The sequence below is a fragment of the Palaemon carinicauda genome, chromosome 21 (genome assembly GCF_036898095.1).
Source record: "Palaemon carinicauda isolate YSFRI2023 chromosome 21, ASM3689809v2, whole genome shotgun sequence".
Taxonomy (NCBI): domain Eukaryota; kingdom Metazoa; phylum Arthropoda; class Malacostraca; order Decapoda; family Palaemonidae; genus Palaemon; species Palaemon carinicauda.
In genome coordinates this window covers 101,616,117-101,634,597 of record NC_090745.1, presented here as the reverse complement: position 1 = coordinate 101,634,597, position 18,481 = coordinate 101,616,117, and the positions used below count along the sequence as shown (strand labels likewise).

Genomic DNA, 18,481 nt, shown 5'->3' with positions numbered 1-18,481 from the left:
AAATTTAAGTTATTAACAGTATGCCAATTATATTTTGGAATTTAGACTGGTTTTGAAAAAAAAATAATGTCTAGAATATTGATCTGTACAGTATTATCATTTTAACCATAGTTTACATTTACTGGAACTTTATCGTTAGAAATATGGATCAAAGTGTACTGTAATTTGATTTTGAAATGAGCAACTTTACATTTAAATGTATTCATCAGCTATTTTACAAATTTTATTTCTTCATAATACTGGTTGTTTGTATTTACCTTGTCTATAGTATTTGTTATGTAGGTAAGTACACCAAGTCCCTTCTCATTTTCGTTAACAGTATCTTCAAGATCACTGTAAAGGTCAATTTCAAGACTAGTGTTGATGGGTTCAGTGAAGGGTGGAGCAATGTACTTCATTACTTTTTCTGCAATAGTTATCAAAATTTTTTAAAAAATCGACCTTAATGTAAAACGTTTCATCACTAGCTCAAAACGTGATTTTTTTTTTTTTTTTAAATATTTTGTTCTTCTACGAACACCGTTAAAATTATCCAAGTACCTTTATTAGATCACAGATATTACCAATGTGGTTCCTGGAAAGGGTAAACTTATAAAAACGAAAATGGGAAATTAACTGGCTGTTAGCTTTGTTCCATTGCAAAGCTCTGTGCCCTGAATTATCTTCATCGCTTCAACTATTCACAAAGATCACAGGCCAACTTACGATGGTTACAATGATGATTATGTAACAAATACATCATCACAATCACAATCAGGAAAGATTATAAGTGGATAATTGAATGCTTGATAAGCAAATAACTAGGCAGTGCTTAAAGGCCAAACATATAATCAGTACCCAAACACCCTTTCCACTCAAGTTAGACCTCTAAAAATAAGACACTGACAGCTGATATCGCAGATGGCGGGCTTAAGCACTACCTCAAACCCCCATTCTTAACTTGCAGGAACAGTAAGGTTGTGTGTCAGTGAAAATCTATTAGAGCCTGATAGAGCCTTGAACTTGGATCATATAAGGCAAATAACTTATAATCCCACTGAGCTATTGTAAGAGTTTTATGACACAAGGACTGATTCTTATATATATGTTAGTAATGCAATATGCTATGTGTTTTAGGCATCAGAATTATCTTCCCAATAACAAATTGGAAACTTATTGAAAACTAGTGATAACCATGGGGTTCATTTGCTCCTTATAAGCTAGAATAGCAAACACCCAATGTATGTTTCTATTATAATCTAGAAGATGAATATATTATACAATTACAAATGTTTTAAAATTTTTGAGAGATCTCGTGTAGATTTGTCTCCGTAGCACTGATTGAACAAGTTTCATCAGTATTCTCATGGCTCAGAATATTGGCTTTAATTCTGCTGGATTTTGATTTGTGCCAAGTTTTATAACTAAAAAGAATTTAAAGACTTGGCTGTCTCATTTAAAAGTTTTAAGACAAACATTCGTTTCCTAAGGTAATCAAGACTGGTGCTATGTTTTGCCTTTATACTCTACCTCTCTTTGGCTAAGTGACAGTCCACTGTTTGTAGAATTTTCACTGCAGTAACCTTGGGGGTAAAGTCTCTGACTTTCAAATTGTGGGTCAGAAGTTCAAGATCCACTTTGCAACTATAGTTTTCACAACCTAACCATTCCTACCTTGGGTGGAGAGAGGGTTTAGGCACTATGTATATGCATTTATGACCAGTCTATAATATTGTCCTGCCCCTTGTGTCTGCAACTGTTAAACTCAATTCTATGGGTTTCAGATGCACATCTTGCCTTATGCCTGTAGTTTTATACTGTATTGTATAGAAACATTGGTCACTTTATTTTTATTATACTGTATGTATATGTGTGTATATATATATATATATATATATATATATATATATATATATATATATATATATATATATTATATAATATATAATATCTCTAGGGACCCATTCTGTTATTCTTCTTGTCCATCTGTTGTCTGTCATTATATGTCCTACCATGCACATTTCTTTTTCTTACATGTTGTTAAAGTATCCTCTACTTTTTTTGGCTCAGGCCATGTCGTCCTGATGGAAGGTTCCTTTAAGTAACTTCTTAGGGTATATTTGACTACAGTGATATTCTCAGAGAAATTAACTTGAGTTCTCCAGAATTCTAACTCCTGGCGCAAATATCCTTAAAGTTTACTTTAAGGATATCGCATAATATCGGGACGTATTCTTGACACGCCACATAGCAATCTGCACCCCGCATAGCGTTTACGCTTCGAGGGGGAAAAGTGGCAAAATAAAAGAGGTGCCGTTAATAAGGTTCCCTTCCTCCGTTACTGTTTGAGTACTCAGATGGCGCCACCATCGCCACCATCTTCATTCCTTTTTCTGTAGCGAACTCGCTCGGTGATTTTCCCGGTAGCTCTCTCAGTTTTTTGCATTTATCGTGCAATCTCCAGCTTCTTCTACCTCTGGAAAGGTGAGTATTTGATCCTTACATCGAAAAAATTTAGCTGTTGCCGTAAAGTAAAAATTAAAGTCTAAATTAAGTTAAATTTTGGCAAAGCTATTGCCTGAACTGGAGGCGTCTTCGGTGCTGTCGTTCGTAACGCATGTGTTATTTAGTTAGTCAGAACGACTTTCCCGGTATAATAGCATAAATGAAATTAGCTATTTAGTCTTCATTACTAGGAATTAATTACCGCATATTATGCCGATTGTATTCACATTAGCTTCGGCGATTGAGGTAGCCGATCTTGTTAACGCTAGGCTTCCTAGCCTAGGCGTTCTAGTGTACTTTCATGTATGATATAATAAGCTTTCCTGGTGTTATTAAATTCAAATGAAGATATTAGGCAATTTATACATGTATGATATATCGATTGCATATAATGTTTCATATTCTGAGATAGTATACAAGAGAGCTTCGATGAGTTAGGTTGTCGATCTCACTGTCATTAGGCTAATAGCCTAGTGGCTTTAGTATACTTTCATACATACTCCCCGGTTACCCTCATGTATAGAGTAATCCCTCCTTCCCTCTGAGTGTAGCCTTCGGCTACAACCTTGGTTGGTCTGCCTCGAGTTGTCATTCAGGCAAGACTAGGCTAGGGTTTTTCTGCCCCTTCCCTTAGCTGCAGATGGTAAGCTTTGGGTTTGGGTCAGAACCTCAGAGTACATAGTCTTGTGCCGGCAGCTGATCCGTAGGGTGAATGAGTTTCCCCTGTTGATTTATGTTGTCGGCATAGGAGGCTAAGCCTCCCTAGATTGCACTTGAAGGGGTCATGTGATTTACCCCCTTCTCCCTGCGGTCTAGTAGACTAGTCCTGTGCTTGCAGACCCCAGGCTGGAGCTGCCTAGGATGGCGTCGGCACTGGAACTCTTGTTTCTCTCTTGTTAAGGGTGGCGGCTGAATGATTGCCGGCCCCTTCACTGTATTGGCAGACCCTAGGCTAGAGAATAGATTTCCACTGCCTAGGATGGTGCCGATACTGAAACAGAGCTTCCTTAGGGTGTGGTAGGACCGGCAACCTGCCGGCTCCTCTCACACCCTATACAGGACCCTTTTCCCTCCCCCCTCTGTCCTTTAGTGATGGCCTAGCTATCACAACCCTTTGGCCGTCGTCCTGCAATCTCACCGCTTGCCAGCAGGTTGTAGGGCCCAGCTCGGGCTTCTGCTTGTATGGCCTAGTCGCTCAGCTTTCCTTTTCGGACACAAGCTCCGGGACAGATGGGTCGGCGGGACCAGCTGTCGGCAGAAGATCCCTTTGCTATAGTGTTCTTCAGTCCTCTCTTGGACTGCCATTCACACAACCTGTGTCCGGCAGTGACCGACAATGAAGGTGGATGGGTGGAAGCCTGAATATCTTATATTCTTCCCTTCCATTTGAACCCTCATTCCGGAGTAAGGAAGTGAGACAGGGCTCTTACAACATCCTTCACTACTTGCTTTCTCTCTCTCTATCGGCTAGTGCCGCCAGGTACTAACCTAACTGGCGGCTGCCGGCCACTACCCTAGCCGGCAAGATGCTGGCTAGATTTGTGTTCCGACAGCCAATGATTTGCTGACACAACCGACTTAGCCGGCAAGAGCCGGCCGAGTTCGGATTATCGGCCACCACCCTGTCACATAGAATGCTGACTGGGCTAGTGCGCCGACAGCCGGTGACCCATTTCAGTTGATGTTGTGCCAGTTGAACTGTGCCCTAGGTGCTAGCCTTGCCAGCAACATGCTGGCTACAACTACAGCATATGTATATACAGTGGCCAGTATATTTGCAGTATAGATCATACTGCAACAGAAAACTATGGTATAAAAGTATCATCAAGTACGGGGTGTTCGATGTCGAACGGCCGTGGCCCTCTGCACAAAACATCTCCATTCATTCCGGTCTTGAGCCTTCCTTTTCAACTCCACCATCGTTAGCCCGCACATCTCCTTGATATTGTCACTCAATCTAGTTTTAGGCCTTCTTCTCATTCTTGTACCATAGACTGATCCAATTAGTAGCGTTCTTTCCAGAGTATTGTGTTTCCGAACCTGGTGTCCAATAAAAGTTAGTTTTCTTTCATCCAAAAAGTCAAGTAATCTTTTTTCGTTATTGATTTTTGTAGAACTTCCACGTTAGTCTTTTTCTCAATCCACCTTATCCTAAGGACTCTTCTGTAACACCATAATTCAAAACTTTCTAATCTTTTCCGATCTGTAGCTTTTAAAACCCAACATTCTAAGCCATATGATGCGATGGGGAAAACAAGTGATTTGAGAAGCCGCTTCTTTATGTTTAGAGTGATATGTCTGTCTTTCCACACATTGCTTAGTGCGATGGTTGCATTCTTTGCAATACCAATTCTTCTTTTGATTTCTTGGGAGTCGTCTCCATTATTGGTGAAAGTTGCTCCGAGGTAAGTAAATTCAGTGACATTATCTAGGGCAACTCCGTCTAGTAGAATTTCTTGATCAGACGGGGATTTTTGACACTTCATGACCTTTGTTTTCTTAGCATTTAGGTACAGTCCCACTTTTTCACTCAGCTTTTACTTTTGATACTAATGTTTGGAGGTCCTCCATACTTCCAGTGATTAAAACCACATCGTCGGCGTATCTGAGATTAGTGATCTTTTGTCCTCCAACAGTTATGCCTCCTTCGTAGTCTTCAAGCGCATTTCTCATTATGGTTCTGAGTAGATATTAAAGAGGTGGGGAGAAACAATGCATCCTTGTCTGACACCTTGTGCGATGTTAAACCAATCCGTTAGGCCATAAGATGTTCGCATTGCTGCTTTTTGTTGATTGTACAGTGCTTTCAGAAGTGAGATGACATGAGGTGGAAAACCCATAGAGTACATGTCGTTCCATAAGATGTCATGTGCAACTGTATCAAAGGCTTTAGTGTAGTCAATAAAACAAAGGAATACGTCAATTCCTCGTTCTCTGTTTTTTTCAAGGATCATCTTGAGATTCATGATTTGGTCTCTGGTGCCTTTCCCAGAACGGAATCCTGCTTGTTCGTCAGCAATTTTTTCGTTCAGTTTGTTTGCCATTCTCTTAGCCATGATTTTCAAAAGCATTTTGCTACTGTGACTAATGAGGGAGATTGTCCTATTATTGCTGCATTTGAGGGTATCACCTTTCTTAGGGATGGGGACAAAGACTGACTCCTCCCAATCGTCTGGCCATTTGTTTTCGATCCAGATTTTATTGCAGAGCCTGTGGTAGAATATCTCGACGTTCTCACCTCCATTCTTTATCATTTCGGCTGTGACCTGATTGTTTCCTGGACTCTTTCCAAGTTTGAGTTCTTTAATAGCTTCTCTAATCTCATCAATCAAAGGAAGTGGTTCTGGTTCTGAAGACACTTGCCCGTATGGGACTGGTGTTACTATGGATTCATTTCTTTTGTAGAGATTTGTGCAGTATTCCTTCCATCTGTCTTTGACTTCCTCTCTGTCACAAAGGATTAGGTCATCTTCATCTTTGATGGTGTTAACAGATGGTTTGAATTTCTTGGTGAGGTTTTTCACACCATTGTACATTTTCTTTGGTAGAGTTGTTAATGGAATTTACTTCAATCCTTTGGCATTATTCTTGTATGAACTTTTCCTTGTCTTTCCGCATCATCCGTTGAATTTTGGACTTCTGTTGTCTGTAAATTGTTTCCTCAACAGGATCATTGATCCCTTTTGCTTTGAGTTGCCTTCTAAAAGTATACAGTAGTTAAATTTCCAACATACTCTGTGTGTCCAGGCGCAGTCTATTGTTGACACCATATAAAATAAGGAAAGGAATTCTCTTTCCATATACTGATAGATGATCAGTTACCAATGACCTTCATTATTAATCCTTTTGGAAGTTGGTGTAAGTTACACGCATCTATCCTTATACGCTAGATTCTTCCAATGGGCCTTCTGAGGAGGATAACCCTAGGGTTTAATATTGAGGGAGGTCACAGCAATTGGCTGGGCAGGAAACACACGTATGTGTCTTTCCTAATTCATTTCTAGCTTATCTATCCTAAGCTACATGCAATAAAATAAAATGGAAAATATTATTAGTAATATTTATTAGTTTATCTAGTGAGATTAACTACCTTATACTCATTTTATTTTCCTCTCTTTACAGGAGGACCATGTGAAGTGTGGCAGCGTTTTCTGTAACGTCCGCAGCAAAGACTTCTGCGGCCACCTGGAGTGTAGGACACACTCCCATTGTTCCATCACCAAGGGACCTCTCAAATATTGGGACCCCCAGGTATGTACCGTGTGCAAAGCCTTGGTTAGTGAGGCCTTTGAAGAACCCAAGACAACGGAGCCAAGGGATGCAGCTCGGAATAAGCTGTGCAGATGGGTTCGTGGCTTCCAGAAAAATGCCACGAGGCCTTACCTCCCAAACGAGCGTATGAGGGCCTATCTGTTCCCTAAAGCATCTGCGGATGCTGTTATTCCACAGCCTCACCCTGAGATCCCTTGCGTCCATATTTCCGTAGATACGGATGTCTCGGATCCGATGAAGGACATCCATCTAAACAACGAGAGGATGTCAGAGGTGTCAGAAGACACCGAAAAGGACCTTCTTGCTGAAGGTCAGGAAGAGGAGTCAACGTTGGCTCCGGAGACAGAAGAGGATGAAGTCGAAACGGTGTCCTTTTCGTCCGTTTCAGCCCCAGAACCAGTGCCCTCTACGTCCTCTGCTCTTCCACCTGATAAGTCAGATAAGACTCTGTCTGCCATCATGGCCATGATGGAAACCTTCCAGAAGAGGAGTGAAGAAAGGGAAGCTGCGCTAAGGAAGGAGATTCATCAGCTTGCAGCGTCCCGTGGGTCTCATAAGAGACTCAATATCAAGGATCTTCCCTTGTGCTCTGAGGTAAACCCATGGAGGCATGCTGAGTACATGCCAATCACGAATGAGATCTTCATCTCAGAAAAGCTGGGGGCTGTCCTTATCGAGGACATCGAGTTTTGGCCCAGCTTTAAGTCCTATCCCGACTGCTTCGTTCGTCTAAAGGCGGAGCCTGTATCCAAAGAGGAGACAGAGCCGAAGGAGGTCATAGTGCTTGACCATACGAAGGCTCAAGCTTTGTTGGCTAGCAGTCTGAAGGACAGGGGCTTCATTAATTCTAAGGTGCCAGCCCTGAGTAAGAAACACCCTTCCTTTCTTGCTCCAGCGACAATGGCCTTCCCCTTTGCGGAAAAAGAGTTCAAGGCGGTGATCAAGGCAGTGGAAGCTGGGAATCCTTGCCCTACACTGGTGGAGTGTAGGCCCCTTTCCCTAGCTCTGCCTACAGATCATAAGGACTGGAAGGATATTCAGCTTACCTTCTCAGTCAGGAAGCTGGAGGCGGATATCACTGGATGTTAGTTCAGCGAAAACCTCCCCAAGTTGTCTGATTTTCTCCTGCGTAGGGAGCAGGATACGAAGGAAAGGCTTGCTGCCTCTCTGCCCCTCCAGGTTACCTTGGAGGCAATGGCCAGTGAACATAGGTCCCCAGATATGTTCATGGTTGTCGCCAAAATGCACTAGGCAACCCTAATTAAAGACTTCTATAGCTTTGTTAGGGCTAGAAGGGCTTGCAGGGAGTTCGTGTTTGCCTTGGCTGCGGTAAGACACGAACCCAGTAAGTTGATATCTTCCAATATCTGGGGGAAGGACCTCTTCCCGAATGAAGTGGTCAAGGAGATAGTCAACAAGGCCGCCACGTAGAACAGGAATCTTCTCCAGAAGTGGGGTATGTCGGCTAAAAGGAAATCTTCCCCGGATGAGGGTCCTCAACCGAAACGGAAGACAAAGAGGCCAAGGTTGCCCTCTTGCCCCGCAAGACAACAACAGCAACTTCCCATGACCGCGGTGCCCCAGATGGTGGCACAGCCCCAACCCACCTACCAGATGGTACCCCAGCAGGTGGTGACTCAGTCACCAGCCTTCACTCCTGCCTACGAGAGGCAGACCACTACCTTTCGCCCTAAAGGTAGAGGGTCAGGCAGAGGTTCCTCCAGATGTCCCTCGAGAGGAAGAGGGGGTAGGGGAGGACGCGGTCAAGGAGGCAAGCCCTCCGGAAACCAGAAGCAATGAGATGCTTCCGGTAGGAGGAAGACTCTGACTATTCCGGGATCGTTGGACCTTCGATCCCTGGGCCTACAGCCTAATCAATGGATTTTGAGCGAAGCAAAAAATCTATTTTTGGGTGAGATGGCCATGTTGTCCTGATGGAAGTTCCTATAGGGTAGCTTCCTAGGGTATATTACAACTACGGCGATATTCCCAGAGAATTTACCTTAAGGTACCAGAATTCTAACTTCTGGAGCGAATATCCCTAATGAAAGGGATATCGCGACATATCAGAGGACGTATTCTTGACACGCCACATGGCAATCTGCACCCCAAACAGAGATTACGTATCGAGGGGTCAATTGGCAAGAAACGAAAACGGGAAAGAAAAAGGGGGAGCCGCTCCCAAGGCTCCCTATTCTCCAGTTTCGTAAGCGTGCCTGGCGCCAATCCTGGCGCCATCTGTATTCCTTGTAGCGTACACGAGGTGCTACAGATACTGTATGTAGGGAGGGGTCCTACAGCCCTTTCATAGAAAGGGAAGGGCGGGTCCATCAGGACGACATGGCCATCTCACCCAAAAATAGATTTTTCGCTTCGCTCAAAATCCGTTTTTTGGGCTCAAGCCATGTCGTCCTGATGGAAGTATACCAGAGCATTACTGTATCTGTGGATTCTCAGAACGTGCCGTACTCCCCGGAGGTAATTTTTCCCGGTCGACTAGACCTAGAGACCTAAGATGTTACCGTTATACATCTTTCCAACTAACCATAACCATGTTAGAGCTTCCTGCCCCCTACAGGGAAGAGTCCTACTAGACTCTGGAAAAGTCTCGAAGAGTACATATACCTATGTATGAATACCAGGCAAGCTAGAAAAAACACATAGTTGTTAAGCTACGCAAAAAGGAATACAGATGGCGCCAGGATTGGCGCCAGGCACGCTTACGAAACTGGAGAATAGGGAGCCTTGGGAGCAGCTCCCCCTTTTTCTTTCCCGTTTTCGTTTCTTGCCAATTGACCCCTCGATACGTAATCTCTGTTTGGGGTGCAGATTGCCATGTGGCGTGTCAAGAATACGTCCTCTGATATGTCGCGATATCCCTTTCATTAGGGATATTCGCTCCAGGAGTTAGAATTCTGGTACCTTAAGGTAAATTCTCTGGGAATATCGCCGTAGTTGTAATATACCCTAGGAAGCTACCCTATAGGAACTTCCATCAGGACGACATGGCTTGAGCCCAAAAAAGAACGGACTAGGTTGGAGCTGGAAGACAGCTCCACCATCATTTCCTCAATTCTTCCAACACTCCACCCCCGTTCTGGAAGAATATACCCAAGAACTCTTGAGCAAACGGGTGATAAGGAGGGCAAAGTCCATCAAATTCCTAGGAAGGCTGTTTATGTGTTCCCAAGAAGGACTCAGACAAACTCAGAGTCATTCTGGATTTGTCGCCACTCAACAAGTTCATAGTTTACAGTTAGGTAGATTGAATGGATAGTTCGGCACATTTCATTCTTACCCATTGTTGTTTGAATAGACTTTTTAAAGTTTTTAACAATGGTTGATCTGGATGCTGCCTTTTTTTTAGCACAAAGAGTGGGAAGTTGCCCTTAACCCTGTTTAGGCGAAAGTTCTTTTTGCCATCAATTTTATGAACAAAGGATTCCTTCTTTATACAAGGGGATACATAGAGGTTCATGGCCACTGTTTTTAGCCCTCTGGTAGTTCCCCAACCTGTTGAAAACATTCATAGCTTCTTTTGAGGAAGTTTATATTCCCTCAAAGATACATGGCTAGGTATATGTTGATGAAGAGGACCATTAAATCCATAGAATCCAGGTCTCTTTCCCTCCAGGCCTTTCCCAGCTGTTGATTTTTCAACTCTTGTTATGCTGTTCTTGTGTATGCAGTAGAGCTACACAATCCAGCACCTGTCGGAGAACTAAGATCTGACAACATATTCTGTTTTTCCTCTTCAACAACAGCGTTGGTTGGGTGTACGTCACTATTATTTCATCCCAGGAAGATGACATTTCAATCCTGACCTTCATTTCATGCTTTCTGAATAGGATTCCCCTTATCCTCTCCCAAAAATGTTTTATGAAGTCGTGTAGTATACTCTGACACAGGGCCCGAGCAACCTTTGCATCCCTTTACCAGGATGTACAGGAGGTTATAGGAGTCTGCTTTCCACTTATGTTCATGACTTGAAATCATACAAATCTGTGCTAGTGTTTGCCTGCCCTCTCAGTCTTTTGCTGTCAGCACAGTTGCACAACCTCTCAAGTTCCTTATTTTTGGGAACAGTGCTAGTTAATTGTGTGAGACATAAAAGATGATGGCTTGCATTCTTGTAAGAACAATATTAAATTTTTAGGATTTTTTAAAATGATGTGTAGATATTCAAACTAGCTATTTATTGTGTTTTGACCTCAACTATTCCTACAAACTGTAATCTCTATTGTTGAAGAAAAAAGTTTTTTTGTAATACCCCACCACTCTCCTGCCTGCCATCAATTACTACCTTGTTACCAAAGTTGAACGACAGCTTTCCGACTTCCGCAATCTCTAGGGATCCTTCTGTTATTCTTAATGTCCAGCTATTATCTGTCATTCTCATTATATGTCCTGCCCATGTCCATTTCTTTTATTTTCATGTTAGAATATACTCTACTTTAGTTTGCTATCGTATCATTGTTGCTCTCTTTCTGTCTCTTAGTATTTTTCCCATCATTATTCTTTCCCTAGCCCTTTGAGTTGTAACTACCTTACGATCTAAGGCTATAGTAAGACTCCGAGTTTCTGATGTGTAAGTTAATACTGGTAGGACCGTCTGATTAAATACTTTTCTTTTTAGAGGTTGTGGCATTTTACTTTTCATAATCTCATTATGTTTACTAAAAGCTCTCTATCCCTTGCTTATCCTTGTTTTAATTTTGGTCCTGGGGAAACACTTACTGGCTGTCCTAAGTATGTTTATGCAATAACAATCTCTATAGGTTCGTCCATAACCCTTATTTGTTTTCGCTATGCATTTTCATTGAACATTATCCTGTTTTACTCATTCATTTTTAGTCCTACATTACTGCTTTCTCTTCAAATTTTATATAATTTTTTGCAATTCCTCCAATGATTCACTAAGCAGAACTTTTTCATCTACAAACCTTAAGTTCTTAAAGTATTCCCCATTAGTATTAATTCCTATAGTCTCCCGATCTAAATTTTTAAAAACTTCTATGCCTGCTTGAAATAATTTAGGAGAGATGAGATCCCACTGTCTAACTCTTTTCTCACCATCTTCATTTAGTTTTAGGATTGTTATACTTCCTTTATAGATATCTTCAAGTGCTCCAACATAAAATTCACATATGCCGTGTCTTTGAAGGTTTTCATTATTGCTGAAGTTTTGATAGAAACAAAAGCTTTCTCATAGTCTATAGATGCCTTACATAGTGGTTTGTCATACTCGGTTGATTTTTCCTTCAGCTGGTTAATTACTTGGATATGGCCAGTTGTTGAATACCCACTTCTATAGCCTGCCTGCTCTCTTGGTTGATTAAAGTCTAGCTGTCTTTCTATTCGGCCTAATATGATCTTTGTAAATATTTTATATATTACTGAGAGTAAACTTATTGGGCAGTAATTTTTCAGGTCTTTCGTTTCTCCCTTTTTGTGATGAGATAAAGTTTTTCCCAGCTGTAGATATAGAGCATTCTTGTAGACATTTTAGCTAAAGTTCAGCCAATTTTACTACTATGAAATCTCCTTCATCTATTATCAAATCAATTGTTAGGCCATTTTTTCCTGCTGCTTTGCCTCTCTTCAGGCCTATTATTACTTTCTTTACTTCTACTGTTACCTTTGGTAGCGGCTCCAGTGTTTCATTATTTCTATTGGAAAATTTATTTCTTAAATCATTATTGTATAACTGTATAGAAATCCTCTGCAATTTTTTTATCAATCCATTACTATTGTTGATATTTCCATTTTGATTCAGTAAAGCAAACATCTGTTGGTACCCTGTTCCAGGGTTTCTTTTCATCAATTTGATGCTTGTTCCGTTCTGTAGAGTTTCCTCAAATTTTGTCTGATTTTGTTTACGAATGTTTTGGGTTTTTAGTTTGTTTATTGTTTTGGATAGTTTTGCCAATTATATTTATCTCTCATGGATTATTACCCTAATTTTCCATCTTCTTTTTACTAGGTTTTTGGTCTTTTCTGGTAGTTTTCCTTAATCTTGTTTAGAAACTTTTCCACCTATTTCTTGTGCTGATTCTAATACAGATTTTGTTAAATGACGGAGAGACAGAAATTGAATGTGTTTGAGATGAAGTGTCTAAGGAGTATGGCTGGTGTATCTCGAGTAGATAGGGTTAAGAACGAAGTGGTGACGGTGAGAACGGGTGTAAGAAATGAGTTAGCAGCTAGAGTGGATATGAATGTGTTGAGGTGGTTTGGCCATGTTGAGAGAATGGAAAATGGCTGTCTGCTAAAGAAGGTGATGAATGCAAGAGTTGATGGGAGAAGTACAAGAGGAAGGCCAAGGTTTGGGTGGATGGATGGAGTGAAGAAAGCTCTGGGTGATAGGAGGATAGATGTGAGAGAGGCAAGAGAGCGTGCTAGAAATAGGAATGAATGGCGAGCGATTGTGACGCAGTTCCGGTAGGCCCTGCTGCTTCCTCCGGTGCCTTAGATGACCGCGGAGGTAGCAGCAGTAAGGGATTCAGCATTATGAAGCTTCATCTGTGGTGGATAACGGGGGAGGGTGGGCTGTAGCACCCTAGCAGTACCAGCTGAACTCGGTTGAGTCCCTTGTCAGGCTGGGAGGAACGTAGAGAGTAGAAGTCCCCTTTTTGTTTTGTTTCATTTGTTGATGTCGGCTACCCCCCAAAATTGGGGGAAGTGCCTTGGTATATGCATGTATGTATGTACTGTTTATTTCTTCTTTATTTGCTTCCACATAAACTGAGTTTACTCTATCAAAAAAAATAAAAAACCTTATAACCTTGGTCGTGTATTTATAAATATAAGTAAATAAAACAAAATATGCAATTTACAAGGATTCCAAATAGATTGATATATGCAATGATTGCAAAGTACACAATATCCCAAGAAAGATGGAGAAACATTTATGATTGTTTGAATCATACAGAAATACATGCAATAGACCAAAGGTTAGCGACCAAAATGGGAGGAAAACGAGTCTACAAGAGAGCAGAATCTTGCGGAATGTTAAGAAATGGCAAGGTAACAGTTATTGTAGTGTCATTTATAATATATAAATTAGTTAAGAGTTAAAATTCAGTTTATAGGGAGTAGTAAAGCCATAAGTTGTAGGGTTTGTTAAAAGACTACTTTTCATCATCAATTTCCAGTTTTAAACACTTCAAGATCAGCCTTTTAGTAACTATGAAGAGTATTGAATGGTTTCAGATTGACTTGCAATATTTGCATATTGCTTATACAGTACAATCCTCTGGAGCATGGGCCATACTGAATAATTTCTGCTCACATATTGTAGAAAATTACAAGAGTGACAAAAATATAAAATGGTATGAGTTTTGTTAATATGATTTTTTGTATATCTTGAACAAAAACAAAACTAAATAAATATTGGCTTTGAATAACAGCATTTTTATATACTTTTTAAGGTCTCTAGATGACCATCTTTAGAGTTGAGGATGATGAGTTGTCTAAATTATTTTCTCTTGTTTTTGTTATTGTGGATTTCTCTTTATGCTTTGCTTTTTATGAACTTTCTATTACGCAAAGATGCTAAAGGAAATTCCTCATTCCTTTTTTACTCAAGGATGGGCTTCTCCTCTGCCAAGAAACTTTCAAATTTAGTTACATATACTGTACTAAACTCTTTTTTCTGCCCAGTTTATATAACATATAGATTTTTTTCTAGTCCAAGAGTACCCCTTATTAATGCTATAAAATTTTTAAGAGAAATGCATGCGATCATGACTCTGGAGCTGTAAGTGTAGATGAATTTGAAAGGTGTAACTAAAGCTTTCACACCATTTTTTCTGGGTTAGATCATTCCATTGCCAAACCCAATCAAAATCAGACATTTGCTTTTCAAAAGACTCAAGAATCTTACATTCTATGGATCCCACTGGATGGCACTGTCTTTCCATTATGATCATCAGTGTCACTGTTAATGAGACATGGACACGACTTGTAGAGTTATTCTTGTTCTTTTTCTCATTGTTGATATCTTCAATAGGTTTCTGGGTGCCTCTAAAGTAAGGGAGTCATTTTGACTGCTGTGGTCTCTGCTCTTATGGGTAGTTTTGGCGATAGTGAACAGTCTGATCTCCAGCATCAAATGTTATTTATCCTTCAGCCAACCTAGCAAGTTACTTCCCCCCCCCCCCCCCTTTGACTTGTCAGTGTAGGTACTGTGTCCTGGATGACTGTGAGGCTACTCCTCTTCATGTTGACTTAGTCTCCAGAGAGATGACCAACCTTACCCCATGGGGAGACTATGAGCTGAGGCTGGTTTTTTTTTTTCTCTGCTTCCTATTGACTCATCCCAAGCTGCATGGTTGAATATATGGTTAATAATTTTTACCAGCTTTTCCATCATTTGCATGTTTCATCAGAAAACAAGGAAAAGTTTCTGAGATTGATTTTGAGAAGGAAAAGCACTGAATCCTCTCTTGCACCAGTCAAAAAGCAGTGGAAAAGCTTAACCGAGAAAGATGGGACTTGATGCCCAACCTTTTCCCTCGACAGGTTTCTGCCTAGATTAATCTTATCCTACGTAAGAGACTAATGGTGGAATATGTACCCCTGAATGGTAGGGTTGATATAGTTTTATAGGTGGATGCCATCCAGCAGCTCCTTCAAGGGAAAGGTCTTTTGTACAGGACTTAGCAGAGTGGATATCTCCAGCAGTTCTCACCAGTTGTATATATAGGGAAATGGGCCATGTATTGTAATTGGTGATGTTGATGGGAATTTTCTCATCAAAGCAACTTCAGCAGATCTCAAGTCGTAGTCAACCTTCACTGCCTGAGTCAGATCTTCCAACTGAGGGGCATGGCCCATTCTTCTTCATTGATTGCCTAAGCTCTACAGAAACTTGAAGTAGTTTTGCAGTTTTGTTCACCATGTTAACCTCGCTAAAGCATTTTTGTGTTGGCTGTAGCTTTGGTGAAGCACAGAAGTAAGCTTCATGGACTTTTATTATGCCTGGCACCCAGAGGTTTGTGGGATGGTCTCAATTTTGTTCATTCCCGAGTTTGTATAAAAAACTCAGAACCCAATAGTTCATGCCTATATGTTCCTTCCAAAACTTTGTTGGTGTGATGTGAATGAGATTATTTCGTGCTCTGTGCGACCTTTGTGGGACAATGACACCTTGGGTTTGAGTGTCTGCACCTACATTTAAGTACTGTAGGCATAAGAAAATATTGAAAAACATTATATCTGTAGGCTTTGTGGGATGATCACTTTGTTGCATGTGTCATCTTGTGAAAAGGACAACTGTTTATTTCAGGTGAGAGCTCAATCAAGTCAAAGGTAATTCCTCATCCTTGGCATTTAGAAGGAACATGTTTGTTCCATGGTTAACGAGGGAAGGTTTTTGGCATTGATAGACTATCTATACCTCGTTGTACCTAAAGAAAATCACACATAAGTCCTTGGATTCCTTCTCTTTTGGACCAGTGGTGATTACTCAACAATTTGTTCGACTACAAAATCTCCACATAGACAGAAAAGCATCTTGTTTAAGATACAATTGTTGACAGAAGAATGAGGTTGAATGTACAAGTGACTGGCACTCCATTCTACCATTTTCATTCTACAGTTCATCAGTCAAGCTGATCCACATGCTTAAATGGACCTTGATATAGATTAGTTACATTAAATAACCTGATCTTTGACTTGACCATTAGCTTGAAGAAAGCTGCATCCTCTGCTATCCCTTTAACAAATGTGGACGATATAGAATTTTCCTGGTAGAGCTCTTCATGGCACCCATTTCTGTGTAGTACAGCATTTACATTGGCCTTAACATGGGGAAAGGGTTTGTATATTACCATGATCAGCAAAGCCGTACTAGTCAGAGCCACCCATACTAGATTAGTTTGCTGTGAGCAATCAGACTAAAGTTTCCCATCATCACCAATCTGCTGTGGCCAGCATGGTAATGAAAACTGGCCAAATTCCAGATATGAATATGGACATATCTGAGGCCTTTGTCCTGCATTTATTGTTGTTGTTATGTTAATACTGTATAGATGTTCATCCCATTTATTGTGGGTGGTACAGAAACTGCTTATATTTTCCTAAATAAAATTTTAAGAAAAATGCCTGTTCCGACTCTGGAGCTTATTAACCTTTGCATCTTTGTACAAGACTATATAGGAGGTTTCAATAGACCTTCTTCCCTTGCTTATTATTCAAAAAATTACTGTAAATATCCAAGCAGAGATAGGATGGCTAAAATTCAGTTCAGCGGCAATTTTCCCACCTCAAGAGTGAGCCTCTTGCTCAACAGATAATGGTTTGTGTCCTTATAGAAGTGAATAGCAATTTTTTTTTAAATTGTATTTTTCCTGGATGTTCGAACCAGTCTTTTATCATAAGGCAAACTCAAACCATCCATTGTAAGTCCCTCTTGCCAAAGGAAAAAGTTCTGGGTTATGTTAAATGAGTAGACACTACCTCTTGCTCACTAATTAGCTCCTTTCTTACCAATTTTCAATAACCGTTTTCCAGCTCTCACTAAGAACACTCCTGCATGCAAGACTGTTTTTTTTACAGTTAGTTAAAAGACATTACTTTGAAAATTCACATTACAGAAGTGTAAAACTGTGTATAAAAGTTGCAGTGGAGTCAACAAGAAATCACATACATATATTTGGTGATGTGTATCTGCATTGCACATTAACTGAGTATGATGTAAAACTGTTCAAACAATTATAACATAAAAAATATGACAAACAGAGTCAAGCAATTTGAAATTTTATAAATTGAAAATGAAAGCAAAAATAGAAGCCTTCAAGAACCAAAGCATAGCCTTAATATGTATGCAAATAATCTCATGATATTCACACACCTTTATAATCTTGTATGCTAACCTTGTTGCGTAATCCTGACTGTTAATATTGTTACATAGCATAGCCTGTGGTAATGATTTTTTAATAATCATTTGATAAAGTTGAGTATGTTGAACATAGCTTTTTACTGTTTGCTATTAAATTTTCCTCACAAATGGATATCCATTAATCTAAGAGGTCACTTCATAATCAAAAATTATTTTTAAAAACTATACTGATAAAGAAGTATCTGGTGTTTTGAGAACTAAGATAAGTTGGTTTAATGAATTTAAGCAAAAGCAATCCAGTTTAAGCCAAGCCAAAAATTGATTCATAGCATATCCTTTGTATAAACAAACTTTTATATTGTAATGTGTAGTGTGATTATATCTAAAATCAATACCACAAATCACTACTAGTTTACTGCTATGTCATTTAGTGAAATCGTAAGTGAAGAAAACCTTGTGAAGAAAACTATTAGTGTACTTTTTAAACTTGGGTTTCAGATTGGTAAAGCTAAAGATGAAAAATAAAATGTTATGTTTCCATGAATAATTTCAGTAGTTCAGTCTAATCTACCTGTCATCCAAGACCCATTTCCTTCTCCACCCTCTATGCTCAGTAAAATTCTCACCTCCTTAAACTTCTCCCTCTGTGTTCATTTCAATTCTCTCTCCCCCCCCCCCCCAAACCCTCACCCTTCACCCAGATTCCCAAGATTCTCTGTTAATATCTGGAAACTAAAAATAAATTAACTAGGAGCAAAATATTCTTCAGTAAATTATATTAAAGTACAAATCTTCACCATTCGTTTACTTTAATGATTAGTTGTATATATAAGTGGCCAAGATTATACATCTAATGGATCTTACTATTATTATTGTATACTG

At 40.0% G+C, this 18,481-nt stretch overlaps 1 protein-coding gene across 1 annotated transcript in view; it reads right to left on the bottom strand.

The window, feature by feature from the left end:
• Window positions 1-18,481, bottom strand: part of LOC137615376 (uncharacterized) — a 157,101-nt gene that overhangs the window by 40,464 nt on the left and 98,156 nt on the right. Inside the window, exon 14 of the mRNA XM_068345193.1 lies at window positions 258-406. Coding sequence (XP_068201294.1) covers window positions 258-406 — 149 coding nt within the window. The remainder of the gene's footprint in view (window positions 1-257; window positions 407-18,481) is intronic.